This window comes from Thamnophis elegans, chromosome 12 (genome assembly GCF_009769535.1).
Source record: "Thamnophis elegans isolate rThaEle1 chromosome 12, rThaEle1.pri, whole genome shotgun sequence".
Taxonomy (NCBI): Eukaryota; Metazoa; Chordata; class Lepidosauria; order Squamata; family Colubridae; genus Thamnophis; species Thamnophis elegans.
In genome coordinates this window covers 18,540,489-18,554,081 of record NC_045552.1, presented here as the reverse complement: position 1 = coordinate 18,554,081, position 13,593 = coordinate 18,540,489, and the positions used below count along the sequence as shown (strand labels likewise).

The 13,593-nt window shown below is 43.6% G+C and overlaps 1 protein-coding gene across 5 annotated transcripts in view; it reads left to right on the top strand.

The window, feature by feature from the left end:
* The window catches only part of RPS6KA1 (ribosomal protein S6 kinase A1), a 121,378-nt gene that overhangs the window by 80,702 nt on the left and 27,083 nt on the right, over positions 1-13,593 (top strand). For all 5 annotated transcript variants that reach the window (XM_032227591.1, XM_032227592.1, XM_032227588.1 and 2 more), the window contains 4 exons: positions 1,638-1,717; positions 7,463-7,569; positions 8,723-8,760; positions 8,923-9,065. In XM_032227591.1, the coding sequence (XP_032083482.1) occupies positions 1,638-1,717; positions 7,463-7,569; positions 8,723-8,760; positions 8,923-9,065 (368 nt within the window). The remainder of the gene's footprint in view (positions 1-1,637; positions 1,718-7,462; positions 7,570-8,722; positions 8,761-8,922; positions 9,066-13,593) is intronic.

Genomic DNA, 13,593 nt, shown 5'->3' with positions numbered 1-13,593 from the left:
CAAGTCCACATGAACTTTAATACAAATTTAGAAAATTAAAAGCATTACATTAATATTCTAGGACTTTTCCATGCAAAGCAACACATGTTTCAAACATATGCTTACGAAAAGCTGCTTAAAAGTATAAAAGAAATTGCGCCCATAGGCATTTTTGGATGTGGAATTAGGAGGAACAAATGACACAAGCATGAACAACCTTGCCAGATTAACGCTAAAATTCTTGCCAAAGGGACCACAAAATTTTAATGATGATGTATGTACAAAAGTGGTGGGATTCAACTGGTGTAACAACCGGTTTGCTTTGCTCACGCACGGGCCAAAGCGCGCTCTGTGCACACGCAGTTCATTTCAAAACAGCTCTAAAACTTACCTTCTGCTGCAGCCCCGGTGAGTAAAACAGATGAGGCGCTGCAATCCGCTCTGCCGCGCCTATCAGCTGGTCTTCAAACAAAGGAAATATAGGATGGAATAGAGCAGGGGCAGGTGGGCGGCGCCAACTAATCACCGGAACTACTGATTCGCGTGAACCGGTCCAAACTGGCTGAATCCCACCCCTGATGTACAGGTAGTCCTTGACTTAACAACCATTCATTTGGCAACTGTTCAAAATTACAACAATGCTGGAAAAAAAGTGACTCATGAATGGTCCTCACGCTTACGACTTGTTGCAGCATCTCTGTGGTCATGTGATTGCAGTCCAGGCGCTTGGCAATCGGCTTGTATTTATAATCGTTGTAGCGCCCGGGGGGGGGGTGTCACGTGATCACCATTTGCAAGTTTCCTAGCTGACTTCCAATCAGCAAAGCCCGGGGAAGCCTGATTTACTTAACAATCATGTGATTTGCTTAACCACCACAGCAAAACGGTCATAAAATCAGGCGTGGTCATGGGATGATCATTTTTATTTATTTGCTAAATGTATTTGCCACTTAGCTGGGGCTACTCTAGGCGGCTTAGAACAATAAAAAGGAAGAAATGAAAGGAGTATAAATAGAACAGAAGTAACAGAACAGAATGACACCATTTAACAACTGCATTGTTTCTGTTTCCGATTTGTGGTCGTACGTCGAGGACTATGTCATCACTGATGTCATTGCATATGCATTTTCACTATGAACCTCAGTTCCTATGGCGCCCCTGTCAGCATAGCCATTTCTGAGAATTTGGGGAGTTGAAGATTATATGTCTGGAAGAGTAGTGGGATTCAAAAAAAATTACTACCAGTTCTGTGGGTGTGGCTTGGTGGGCGTGGCAGGGGAAGGATACTGCAAAGTCCCCATTCCCTCCCCACCCCATCAACCTGCTTTCCAGCTCCATTCTCCTGTGCAGGGCAACAAAGGAAGACCCAATCAATCAGCTGGGACTTGGGAGGCAGAGAGTAGATGGGGGCAGGGCCAGTCAGAGGTGGTATTTGCCTGTTCTCCTAACTACTCAAAAATTCCACTACTGGTTCACCAGAACTGGTCAGAACCGGCTGAATACCACCTCTGCTCTGAAAGCCATGCAGTTTGGGGAAGAATGCCTCAAGTTTAGCATATTTAGCCTTCCCCAGCTTCCATGATGCAAGGCCACCACTGCAGAAGGCTGCCCCAGTTGTTTAGGGAATGCTGATCTCTGTTCTTTGCCTTGCATTTCAGCTTTCCAAACAGAAGGGAAAGTGTACCTCATCCTCGACTTTCTCAGAGGGGGGGACCTCTTCATGCGCCTTTCCAAAGAGGTGAGTGTATTTGCATGCTACATGGCTTATGGGATGTTCATTGTTTAATGGAGGTAGGATTTGCAAGATAGACATTTTGTAAGGATACTGGCATCATTGACCTAAAGCAGTCTTTCGATTGGCAATTTTAAGGAAGTAGACTTCAGCTCCCATAATTCCCCAGGCAGCCCATTTTACAGCCTTTTTAGCAACAGTCATTAAGCGGATGCCATGTGTCAACCCTGAAGCTGACCTGGCCAAGGCCATTTTGAAGCTTCAGTGTTGCCACACTGGAGCTAAGGGATAGAGAAGGGGGAATAGAGATAGCTGGGCTTTGTAGCCAAAACAAAATACTTTCTCCTGGGAACCAAGGACATTCCCACAGGTGGTCGGAAAGAAGAAGAGTGAAGTTACCAGTCAACTGGACAACACCTTGATTGGGACCATGTGACTGATTATTTGGGGAAGGAGGAAAACTTTTACTTTTAATTAGGTGAAAACTGGGGGAACATTCAGAATCGGCTTTCACCATATGTGCCAATATGTTATATCCAAATAAAACTGTTCTTTGATGAATTTACCTGGGTAGGAGTTCTGTGTAATATGGGTGTGTTACTTGGAACCCTGGTGAAATGAGCCTATGATTTGGTACGGGGTAGTTGTGGCCTGACACTGGAAGTAAACGCTGAGTTATGTCAAAAAGATCATGAATCACAGTCATATGATTGTGAGTTGCTACAACAGACATAAATAGGGACTGATTGCTGAGCACCCAGAATGCAGTCATAAGTTGGGGACTACTTGTATTAGGGAACAACCAGAACAGCTTTTGATAAGGACTCTGCTCTCTTTACCCTATTTTCCTCTTCTTTCCTGCTGCTTAGCAACTTCCAACAATGCTTTTAAAACTGATGCATTCTCTGTGACCTGCCTGCAAAGTAGAGGCAAGGGAGTACACCGTGTGCCTTTAACAAAATAGACAGAAAAGAGATTATCTTCGACAGGGTGGGATGGGTTCTCAAATTAATCATGTTGGCAATGGGTCTTGGGTGCAAGACACATGTTCTGGTAAGAGAGCCCAGTTTCTGTAGCAACAAAAATGTTGCATGGAAATGTTGATCTTGTGTGCCGGAAAACAGCTGGTATTCTAAGAATTCTGCCCTTCTCAGCCTGCCCCCGCCCCCTCCAAAAGAGAGCTTGCTGAGAAATCGGGTTTGTGGTTAATCCAATCACTGCTCCATCGTCTTTGAAACACATTGTTTAAAAGAAAGGAGGAAAGGGATTCTTACACTGCAGAATACAACTCAAGAGTACAGTGTCCTTGTTTATTCCACAGCCTTATAATCACAGATGCAGGGTTAAAAAGGTCATGCTGACAACTGTAACTCTACAGTGTGTATAATAAGAAAGCAGTGGGCTTTGTTCCTGCCATCACAGCTGCCATCTTGACTTTTCTGACCCTTATTGTAATATGGTCCTGCCCACACATGCAAGCCCCCACACTTGTCAGAATTCTAAGGTACAGACCCAATCAATCAAAACCCTGAGGCCTGAGAGGAGGAGCCTATGTCGCTACGAAATGGTCGCCCAATCTCGATGCTTTGAGATCGCCGCCAATACTTTTATCGCTGGGTGGTCCAATCAGACCTAAACCATCCCATAGAGACAGTGAACAGGAAGACTACGTTCTGCTGATCACAGGGCCATCGCAAAGTCCCTGATTGATGCAGGAGAATGTGTCTCAGCTGGCGTTAAAAGCTCAGCCCCCAGGCTGATGAAGTAGGGACAGCTCCAAAATGTAAGAAAACGGAAGAGAAAGTATTTACAGCTGGTGAGAAATTTTTATCCGTTTTAAAAGAGCCTGCCTATAAAAAACTTAAAGCTAATTTAAATCTAAGAATAAAAGAAATAAGCAGCGGAATTAAGCTTTGGATGATTTGGGTCAGTGTGGTATCTTAATTTTTAAACATTTTCATGGATGGAATTTATGCAAACCATTTGAAATGAATGGATCAAGTTTTCTTCTTCTACCATTTTTACTATTATTTTCACAACCTATGGACTAAACTTCTCCTTATTCATCACTACATGTGTCTTACTCTTTCCTCTATTTCATGTAAGAATTTGACTTTTTAACTTGGAATATTAAAAGATACAAAAAGAACAAGGAGAATTGCAATAATTGTAACAACAAAGAGAGAGATAACACTGCTACTCGAAGACTGGAAACTTGAGTACTGAAAACAAAATACTTTTACTTTCACTACTGATTATCCTGGTCTGGAACTTTAAAGTCTCACAGTTTGTTTATAGAAAGTGATAAGAAGTAAAGCACCATTTGTTTATACAAATGTTCCTTTGAAGTATATCCTTAAGCAGAGATCTCATGGTGAACCTAGGTGTAACCTTGTAAAAATCTTCCAAGTCAGAGTAGCAGTGTTCTAACAGCTGGAAACAATGGCTTATTTCCAATGGTTCCACCACAAAACCGCGGTAGACTAAAGCGCGTGTGACTAAAGCGCGGTGACAAAACCGCACCGTCAAAACCGCGCGACAACAGCACGCCGACAACAGCGCGCCGACAGAAGCGCGCTGTAACATAACCCTAAAAATAACCCTAAACCTAATGCTAAACCTACCCTAAACCTACCCTAAACCTAACCCTAAACCTAACCGTAAACCTTACCTTAAGTTAAATCGCGCTTCTGTCGGCGCGCTGTTGTGGGCGCGCTGTTGTGGGCGCGCTTTTGACATCGCGGTTTTAGCGCCGCGGTGTTGTCGGCGCGCTTTTGACGTTCACGGTTATGTCGTGCCACGATTTCCAACAACAGAGAGAAACTGTCAGCTTGCAAGAGATAATGTTTGCCCTACAGAAGTTATCAAATACATTTGAGAAAATGTTTGAAAAATTAGAGCACCTAACAGAAAAATATGATGAAAAGGATGGAGATGCTTATCAAATGTGAAAAATAGAGGGTAGAGTCCCAAGCAATAATAACTACAAAGAAATCAAATCTGCTGACATCTATGGTGAATGGTTTCTGTCTGGAAATGGAAAAAGTGGAATATGGAAAGGGGAACTAGATGGATGGGAACCCTACCCTAGATGGCAAGATACAGAAGAAGAAAAAATAAAAGAACTTATGGATTTAAAGGGAGAAATTTTATTAGTAACACCATCAATAACAACACTGACAATTAAAGACAAGCTGATTAAGGAAAAAGAAGAAGGGCATCGAAATTACATGAGAGAATCAATAAACAATGAGTTGCAAAGAAAAGTCCATACAAACTTGATTAAGGAGACGATTAGAGGACTGATGCCACAAATGACGGAAGACATTAGACTGGTTTGCTACTGGAAAGATACAGGCTGATAGATGAAAGTGTTTAATCTAAAACTAGTTGGACTTAGTGAAATTTAGTGACAATAGATATGATTAAATAAACAATTGAAAATGATAATAATGTATACATATGTATTGGTATAACAAGTAGTAATTGGATATGAATGTTGAATGGTACCTATGAAAGGAAGATGAGAAATGGTTTGGTTACACATAAAGATTAATAAAAAAGAACTAAATTATGACAATGGATACAGCCAAATAAAGGAGAGATAATGATAACAATGTATATATAGGTATGGGTACAACATGGCGAATTGGATGTAAATTGTAAACAGTGATTTGGAAAGGAAGATTAGAAACCTTTGTTACTAAATGTTATTGATGTTTAGCTAGACTAGGCCATAAGGAATAGTGTTATTGGGATACTGGAAATAGCAAATGAGATGCCAGTATGTGGTTATGTCTTGAGTTTTGGTATGTTTTATGATGGATGTTTAAACAATTATAGTCAAATGAGAATGGGGGTAGGATGATGGTAATATGTACAAATATATTTGATTTAAAAGACTATAATTAATATGAATCATGGGTGACTGTGAAAGAAACGCACAAAAATCTTTTGTAACCAACCAATACACTTTCTACAGTATGTAAAGAAAGAGGATTATTTGTGTTGTCTGTTTTGAAAAATAAAAATAAAAAAACTTTTAATTAAAAAAAACCCTGAGGCCTAGAGTTTCCTCAAAGTATGGATTTATTAGGAAAGTCATATTGGCATAGCTGGTGAAAAACTGAATCTGAAGCACCCAGAGTTTTCCCCACCCAAATCAAAACCCCAAGTTCTTGTTCCCAGGTCACAAGTCCATCGCATGGCCCAATCAGGTCACAGTCCCAGTGTTGTGGCCTCCAGCAGAGCTGGCAGCAGATTCAGGCAGTGAGGAGGTTGGGGAGGAACATGGGCCAGTCCTGGAGTCTGGGGAAGACTCTGATGAGGGCTCTGTGTCAGAGGCAGAGAGGAGGCCAGAGCTGTATGCCAGTTATCAGCTGCCTTCAGAATCAGACATCAGTGAAGCAGACGAGCAGCTGGAGCCTGTTCCCAGTCTGCGCATGCGCAGAGTTGCCAGACGAAGGGAACAGCTAAAGAACAGGGGTCAACTTGGGAGTAAGGCCACAGGTAGACAATGAATGCCTTCCCCCAGAGGAAATAAAAGAGGAGCGAAAGGGGAGTGGAGTTTGCAGGAGACAATTAGTTCGCTTAATTGGTTCGTGACTCTCCGAGACTCCTTGCCACGTTTTGCAGATATTGGCCTGGCAGCTCTCCAAGCCAGATAAGGTCTGTGACTGTAAATCCTCCCTGGAAAGACTTTGCTGGATGTGAATGAGCAGAATTCACAGTAAATTAATGAAATGAGTTTTTGTCAGGACAAGGAGTTTGCTTCATGTTCTTGGGAAGCCTGGGTCAGAACACAATCAGGCTGCAGACCCAGCTCCAGCTGGCTCTGTCCATGCCCCTCCAACACCTGATAGAACGTCCTTGGCTCCCATGGGAAAGAATGTTATTTTGGCTACTCATCCCCCCAGCTATCTCTCTCTCCCCTCTCAACATTCCCACAGCTCCAACCAGCCCCACTGTGGCAGCCCTGAAGATGCTCCCCAAATGGCTTCAGGGCTGACAACACCCTCACAGAGTACTGATAGTCCTCCACTTATGACTACAATTGGGACTGGAATTTCCATTGCTAAGCAAGGTGGTTGTTAAATGAATCACATCCAATTCTATGACCTCCCCCCCCCCGGTCCTTAAGCCAATTATTGCAGCTGTTAAGTGAATCAAGGTCTTTAAGCAAATTTGGCTTTCCCCATTGACTTTGCCAGTTACTAGGCAAGCCGGGCCATTTATTACTAAAAAATCATGTAACCTGGGCTGCTGCAACCAACGTCAATAGCAATAGCACTAGGACTTAGACTTATATACCGCTTCACAGTGCTGTACAGCCCTCTCTAAGCGGTTTACAGAGTCAGCATATTGCCCACCCCACAATCTGGGGCCTCATTTTACTGACCTCGGAAGGATAGAAGGCTGAGCCCACCTTGAGCCTGGTGAGATTTAAACTGCCAAATTGCTGGCAGCCAGCAATCAGCAGACGTAGCCTGCAGTACTGCACTCTAACCACTGCGCCACCGCAGCTCCACCCACTGCTCCAATACCTGTCAGTTGCCAAGCACCTGAGTTTCAATCACAGGAATCCTATGATGATAGTAAGTGTGAGGACCAGTCATAAGTCTCCTGTGCCATTGTAACTTCAGAAAGTGGCTAAATAAATGGTTGTAAATCAAGGGCTACCTGTATAGAGATAGCCTTGTTTTCCTTTTCTGTATCACTTGACCTGAACAAGCCATTCTCTTCTCCTCTCAGGTGATGTTTACAGAGGAAGATGTGAAGTTCTACCTTGCAGAACTGGCCCTAGGACTCGGCCACTTGCACCGTTTGGGAATTGTGTACAGGGACCTCAAACCCGAGAAGTATGCACAGGCCAGAAGCTCATTGACTGGCTTCCTCCAGGTTATCTTACTGGGTGGTGAATACTGTAGATGGGCCTACTCAGTGGATGCTCAAGGGACCACTAACTCATCCAAGCAACATAGTTTTACTGACAGAAGAAAATATTTATAGCTCAGGCTTGAACTGTGATTTGCTGCTCTTTGAGCTTGTTGGTTATCTTGCAGACGTTTCATTACCAAACTAGGCAACTTCATCAGTGCTTGAAGGAATGGAAGAGAACAACATAGTTTTTTTTTTTGGGGGGGGGTGTCGGCTTACAATCACAGTGTTAGTGGAATGTAATGCCTTACCCAACAATTGAACAACCTTAAATCTTACCCAGTAGTCCATTTATGGCACTCAAGGACCCAGAGATTAAAACCCTTGTAATTTGGTCCCTAAATGCCCAATTTTGTCAATGCATTTAGTTTCCCTTTTTGAAGAAAGGTGGAAACTGGAGAAGATAGGCCTACGAGAGCTGAGTCCAGAGGTGGTATTCAGCCAGTTCTGACAGGTTCTGGAGAATCGGTACCAGAAATTTTGAGTAGTTCAGAGAACCAGCAAATAGGCTGGCCCCGCCCCTACTTCCCCCAAGCTAATCTGAACAGGAGAACAGAGCTGGAAAGAGGTTAATGGGACGGGGTGGGAATCTCCATTCCTTCCACACTCCAGGGGAAGGCTACTGCAAAATACCATTCATTCCCCACTGCAGGGGAAGGATACTGCAAAATCTCCATTCCTTCCCCACTTCACTCCAGGGGTGCTTTCCAGCTCTGTTCTCCTGTGCAGGGCAACAAAAGAAGACCCAACTGATCAGCTGGGACTCGGGAGGCAGCAGATAGATCAGGGGCGGAGTCAGTCAAAGGTGGTATTTGCTGGTTCTCCGAACTACGCAAAATTTCCGCTACCTAGAACCGGCTGAATACCACCTCTGCTCATGAAGGTTTTCAAAGCTTAAGCTCAGACTAGGGATGTTGCTTATCCCAAATCTTGGGTCTTCTAGGAATGTGGTTGCATTCTGCTTTGGAATGTTTAGTTGATATTTGGTGGTTTAGTTATGTTTACTTCCTGGTTTTATTTCAGCTATTCTAGCTGATTTGTTGTGTTCTATTGTGTTTTTTTTTCTCTTCACAGTATTCTCCTAGATGACGAAGGACATATTAAACTTACAGGTATAGCCTCTCTTGTTTCTGGTTGATGTTTCTTGTACGTGATTTTTTTTTATAAAAACCCAACCTATCTTTCTACCTTTCCTTTCCCTTATTTTCTGGTGCTCTTCATTCCCCAACATCAATTTACCTTGCCCCCTCCCCCAACCCTTGTCTCTCTTGTAGACTTTGGTTTAAGCAAAGAAGCCATTGACCACGAGAAGAAGGCCTACTCTTTCTGTGGAACTGTGGAGTACATGGCGCCGGAAGTAGTGAATCGCCAGGGCCACACCCAGAGTGCAGACTGGTGGTCCTACGGAGTACTAATGGTACAGTTCCCTCTTGTCGGTTAATTACTGGCTCAGATGCTCTCAGAGAGTTGGCAGTTGGCATCCATGTCTTTAGTCAAAAGATGGCATAGAAATAGTCCCACAGCAGGTTGAAACCATGAAGTTAAATGTACAGCTAGCAAGTGCATTAGGAGCAGAGAAGACCACTCTAGAGATTGTCCATTGCCATTAGGGCAGGGGTGTCAAATCAAGGCCGGCGGGCCGGATCCGGCTCATGGGATGCTTAGATCTGGCCTACGGGGCTGGCCTGGAAACAGCAGAGGACCGACCCACGGTGCCTCTGCTAATGAAAATGGCGCTCGGGGCCGTGTGCAGTCCCCCTACACCCCGTTTTCGGCTGGATGGTCTCCTGCAGCCCTCTGCCAGCAAAAATGGAGCCCTGGGGAGGAGTGGTTGTTCACTGACAGAGGACTGCAGAAGGTTGTCTGGGGCGTAGGGGCCCCCGCATGCCATTTTCAAGCAAACTAAAAACAAAAGAAAAGGAGAAATGCTTCCTGTATTGCATTTGAGCATGCAGGAACGGACAGGAAAGGAGAAAGGGAAAGAGGAAAGACCAAGAAAAAGATGGGAAGAGAACAAGGAAGGAAAAATAAGGAAAGAGGGGGAGGAAGAAGAAAGGAGAATGAAGAGGGAAGGGAAAAGAAGAAAGGAGAACGAAGAGGGAAGGAAAAAGAAAAGGAGGAAGGAAGGAAGGAGATTATGTGAGGGAGGGAGGGTCTCAAGGAAGTCCTGCCTTAGCACTTGGCCACCAGAGGTGCCCTGACGAGTCCTGTGTCATGCCCACCATGGCCACACTCCTGGCCACACCCGCCCCCTCCCGGCCCTCACAGATCAAATAGAACCCTGATGTGGTCCTCAGTGAAATCAAGTTAGGGAGAGTTTCTCTTGGATCACTGCTTGTGGGGAAAGAGTGAGGCGAAGAAGACTATTCAGGGAAGGTGACCCAAGCTAATTTGGTATGAAACCCAGGTTGGGAAACAGACTGAAATGAATTACAAAGAAATGGATTTCAGCCCAAGCTGGGCAGAGTTGCATAATATTCATCTTCTCGAGCATCGACTGGTCAACAATAGGAGCATTCATCAGTGTCACAAGAGACTTTTTTTTTCTGGAAAGATTGCAGAGGCATTTGCTACTTCCCAGAGCTGGCTTGGTCAATCTTTAAGTGTTTTGACAAATGCCTGGTCAATTGAATCCAAATTTATCATGTCACTACTAGTTAAAATACCTATAGAAACCTTTCTGAATATTCCTTGGCAGTTAGTTACTAGGCAAGCCGGGCCATCTAAAAAAAATCTCTGCTGTAGAATAGAATAGAATAGAATAGAATAGAATAGAAAAGAATTCTTTATTGGCCAATTCGACTTGGGAGTAAGATAAGGTGACCAGATTTTCAGATTGGTAAAGAGGGACACCTTTGACCGGGGGGGGAGGGGTTTGATTAAAAATTTTATACGGAGCAACAAAAATTTTCATACAACGCAAAAATAGTATTGTAATATTTTTTTTTATTTCAACATAACTAGAATTTACAAGTATAAATTGTAACTGTTGCCAAACATCAAAATTTTGATCACGTGACCATGAGGATGCTGCAATGGTCGCTAAGTGTGAAAATGGTCGCTAAGTGTGAAAAATGGTCATCAGTCACTTTTTTCAATGCCATTGTAACTTTGGTCACTAAGCCCATTATACCACATTTCTTGCCACAGTTCTTAAGTGAATAACTGCAGCTGGTATTTTGTATTTTGGATAGAATTTTTTTTAAATAGCCTAAGACAATTTAAAAAAGAATCCACACAGAATAAATTGAAGTAAAACATTTCAAACTATTCTTTCTATGCACAATATATTTCAAAGTATTGTGCATGGAATTTTTAAACATGGTTTCACTTCAATTTATTTTGGATAGAATCTTTTTTTAAATAGTCTAAGACAATTTTAAAAAAGAATCCACACAGAATTTTAAAAAATCCTATGCACAATAAATAAAATATTATTTTAAAATACATACAAGACCGAGTGGCTGTTGTGTTTCCCTCCCAAAAATTTGACCAACATACCATCACTCAGGCTGGGGGGACAAAACTTACACCCCTCAGAAAGGGCCCGCAACTTGGGAGTCCTCCTGGACCCACAGCTAACTTTTGACCACCATCTCTCAGCTGTGACCAGGGGGGCATTTGCCCAGGTTCGCCTGGTGCACCAGTTGCGACCCTATCTGAACCGGGAGGCCCTCACAACAGTCACTCGAGCCCTTGTGATCTCCAGGCTGGAATACTGTAATGTGCTCTACATGGGGCTGCCCTTGAAGAGCATCCGGAGACTTCAGCTAGTCCAGAATGCGGCCGCGCGAGTGATCGTGGGCGCACCACGGTTCGCCCACATAACACCGATCCTCCGTGAGCTGCACTGGCTACCTGTCGATCTCCGGGTGCACTTCAAGGTCCTACTCACCACCTATAAAGCGCTCCATGGTAGTGGATCTGGCTATTTGAGAGACCGCCTTCTGCCAATTACCTCCCTGCGTCCCATCAGATCGCATAGAGTTGGCCTCCTCCGTATTCCATCCGCCAGTCAGTGCCGACTGGCGACTACTCGGAGGAGAGCCTTCTCTGTTGCGGCTCCGACACTATGGAACAATCTCCCCGTGGAGATTCGTACCCTCACCACCGTCCAGGCCTTCCGCACAGCCCTCAAGAACTGGCTAGCCCGTCAGGCCTGGGGATAAGTTTATTTTTGCCCCTCCCGAATGCTGAGTGAATGTTGAGTTTTACTGTTTAATTTACTTTTGTGCACATTTCTTTTTGTATTGTCCTACACTCCCTTTCCTTTTTGATTGTAAGCCGCCCTGAATCCCCTCAGGGAAAAGGGCGGCCTATAAATGTCTAATAAATACTAAAAAAAAAAAAATACATTAAAAAAATAAAAGAAAAAAACCCAGCTCACTTACCAGCAGGCTTGCATACAAGTCAACCCAGAATGATGTAGATGTTAAGACAAAGAACTGAGCAAATTGAAACAGTGAAATTAGTCAGGGAAATATTTTTCAAAGAAACTTTGCCACCATTTTGGAGCAGACCTCCAACCTCCGTGCCCCTCCCCTCCAGAAAATCCAGGAAGTAACACTCGCGACCTCTCTAGCCATGTGTTTCCTGGAGCTCTATGGTACTTGGTCATTTTTTCTTATAAAATGAGGTAAAAGGGGCGCGGGGGGGTTCCGTTTTGTTGGTTTAAAATTTTAATATCTTCAATGAAAGTACTGAGACAGAGAGAGAGAGGGATTAGACAGGGTGTCTTTTGTCTTGCCCCGGTTAGGATTTCTTAAGCAAATCCACTGGGCTTTCAACATGAAGCCAGAAAATCAGGACTTTTTAAAAACGGCCCAGGACATGGGACAAATTGTTATAAAGCGTGATTGTCCCGCTGAAATCGGGACGTCTGGTCACCTTAGAGTAAGGCCACAGGTGGACGATGAATGGCCCCTCCCAGAGGAAATAAAAGAGGAGCAAAAGGGGAGTGGAGTTTGCAGGAGATAATTAGTTTGCTTAATTGGTTCGTGACTCTCTGAGATTCCTTGCCAAGTTTTGCAGATATCGGCCTGTCAGCTTTCCAAGCGAGGTAAGGTCTGTGACTTTAAATCCTCCCTTGAAAGACTTTGCTGGATGTGAATGAGCAGAATTCACAATAAATTAATAAAAGGGTTTTTTTGTCGAAACAAGGAGTTTGCTTCATGCTCTTGGGAAGCCTGGATCAGAACAGGTTATAATCCTGGAGTGGGAGAGAAATGCCCCAGATAGACTTTAAGATCAGTTTTGAGGCCTTTCTCCAAATCTCCTCCCCAAGGAGGTGAGGTGGATCTCTATAAGGGGGTGGGGGTGGGGGTGAGCCTTTTCCGTGACCAGACGCCATTTATGGAATTCCCTCCACAGAAAGAGGCTCAACTCACCACATTGTTGTTCTGGCTCTAAGTCAAGACCTTGCTATTTTCCCTGCTTTCTTAATGGGCTTTTAATTGTATTTTAATTCATCTCGTTTTAGCATTTGAATGACTTACCTTTGCAGCTCCCTGGTTTATATGGGTTTTTTAAATTGCGCACGTTTTGATTTTAACTTGCTTTTTTCAGTGTGTTTTTAGTGCAAACTGCAGAGAACATTTCGGCTGGTGGGCAATTACAATTACCCGCCCGAGTGTTTGATTGCTGAATGAAAGTTGTGTTTTTATTATCTTTTCTTTGTGCACATATTGTTTGTTTTTGATCTTGCACCCCCCTCCCCTGTGGTTGTAAGCCGCCCTGAGTCCCCTCAGGGAAAAGGGCGGCATATAAATCCCAATAAACTGAAACTGAAACTGAAACTGAAACTGGGCAGTTTAATTTAATTAATAAATAATATAAAATCTATGCACCACAAGAATAAGGCATTGCCCTTCTTCCTTGAAGGGAAACGCTAAATGAAGAGCATGACTTCCAGTGAAGTTAGACTGATGAAAAATTAGGCCTGGGTA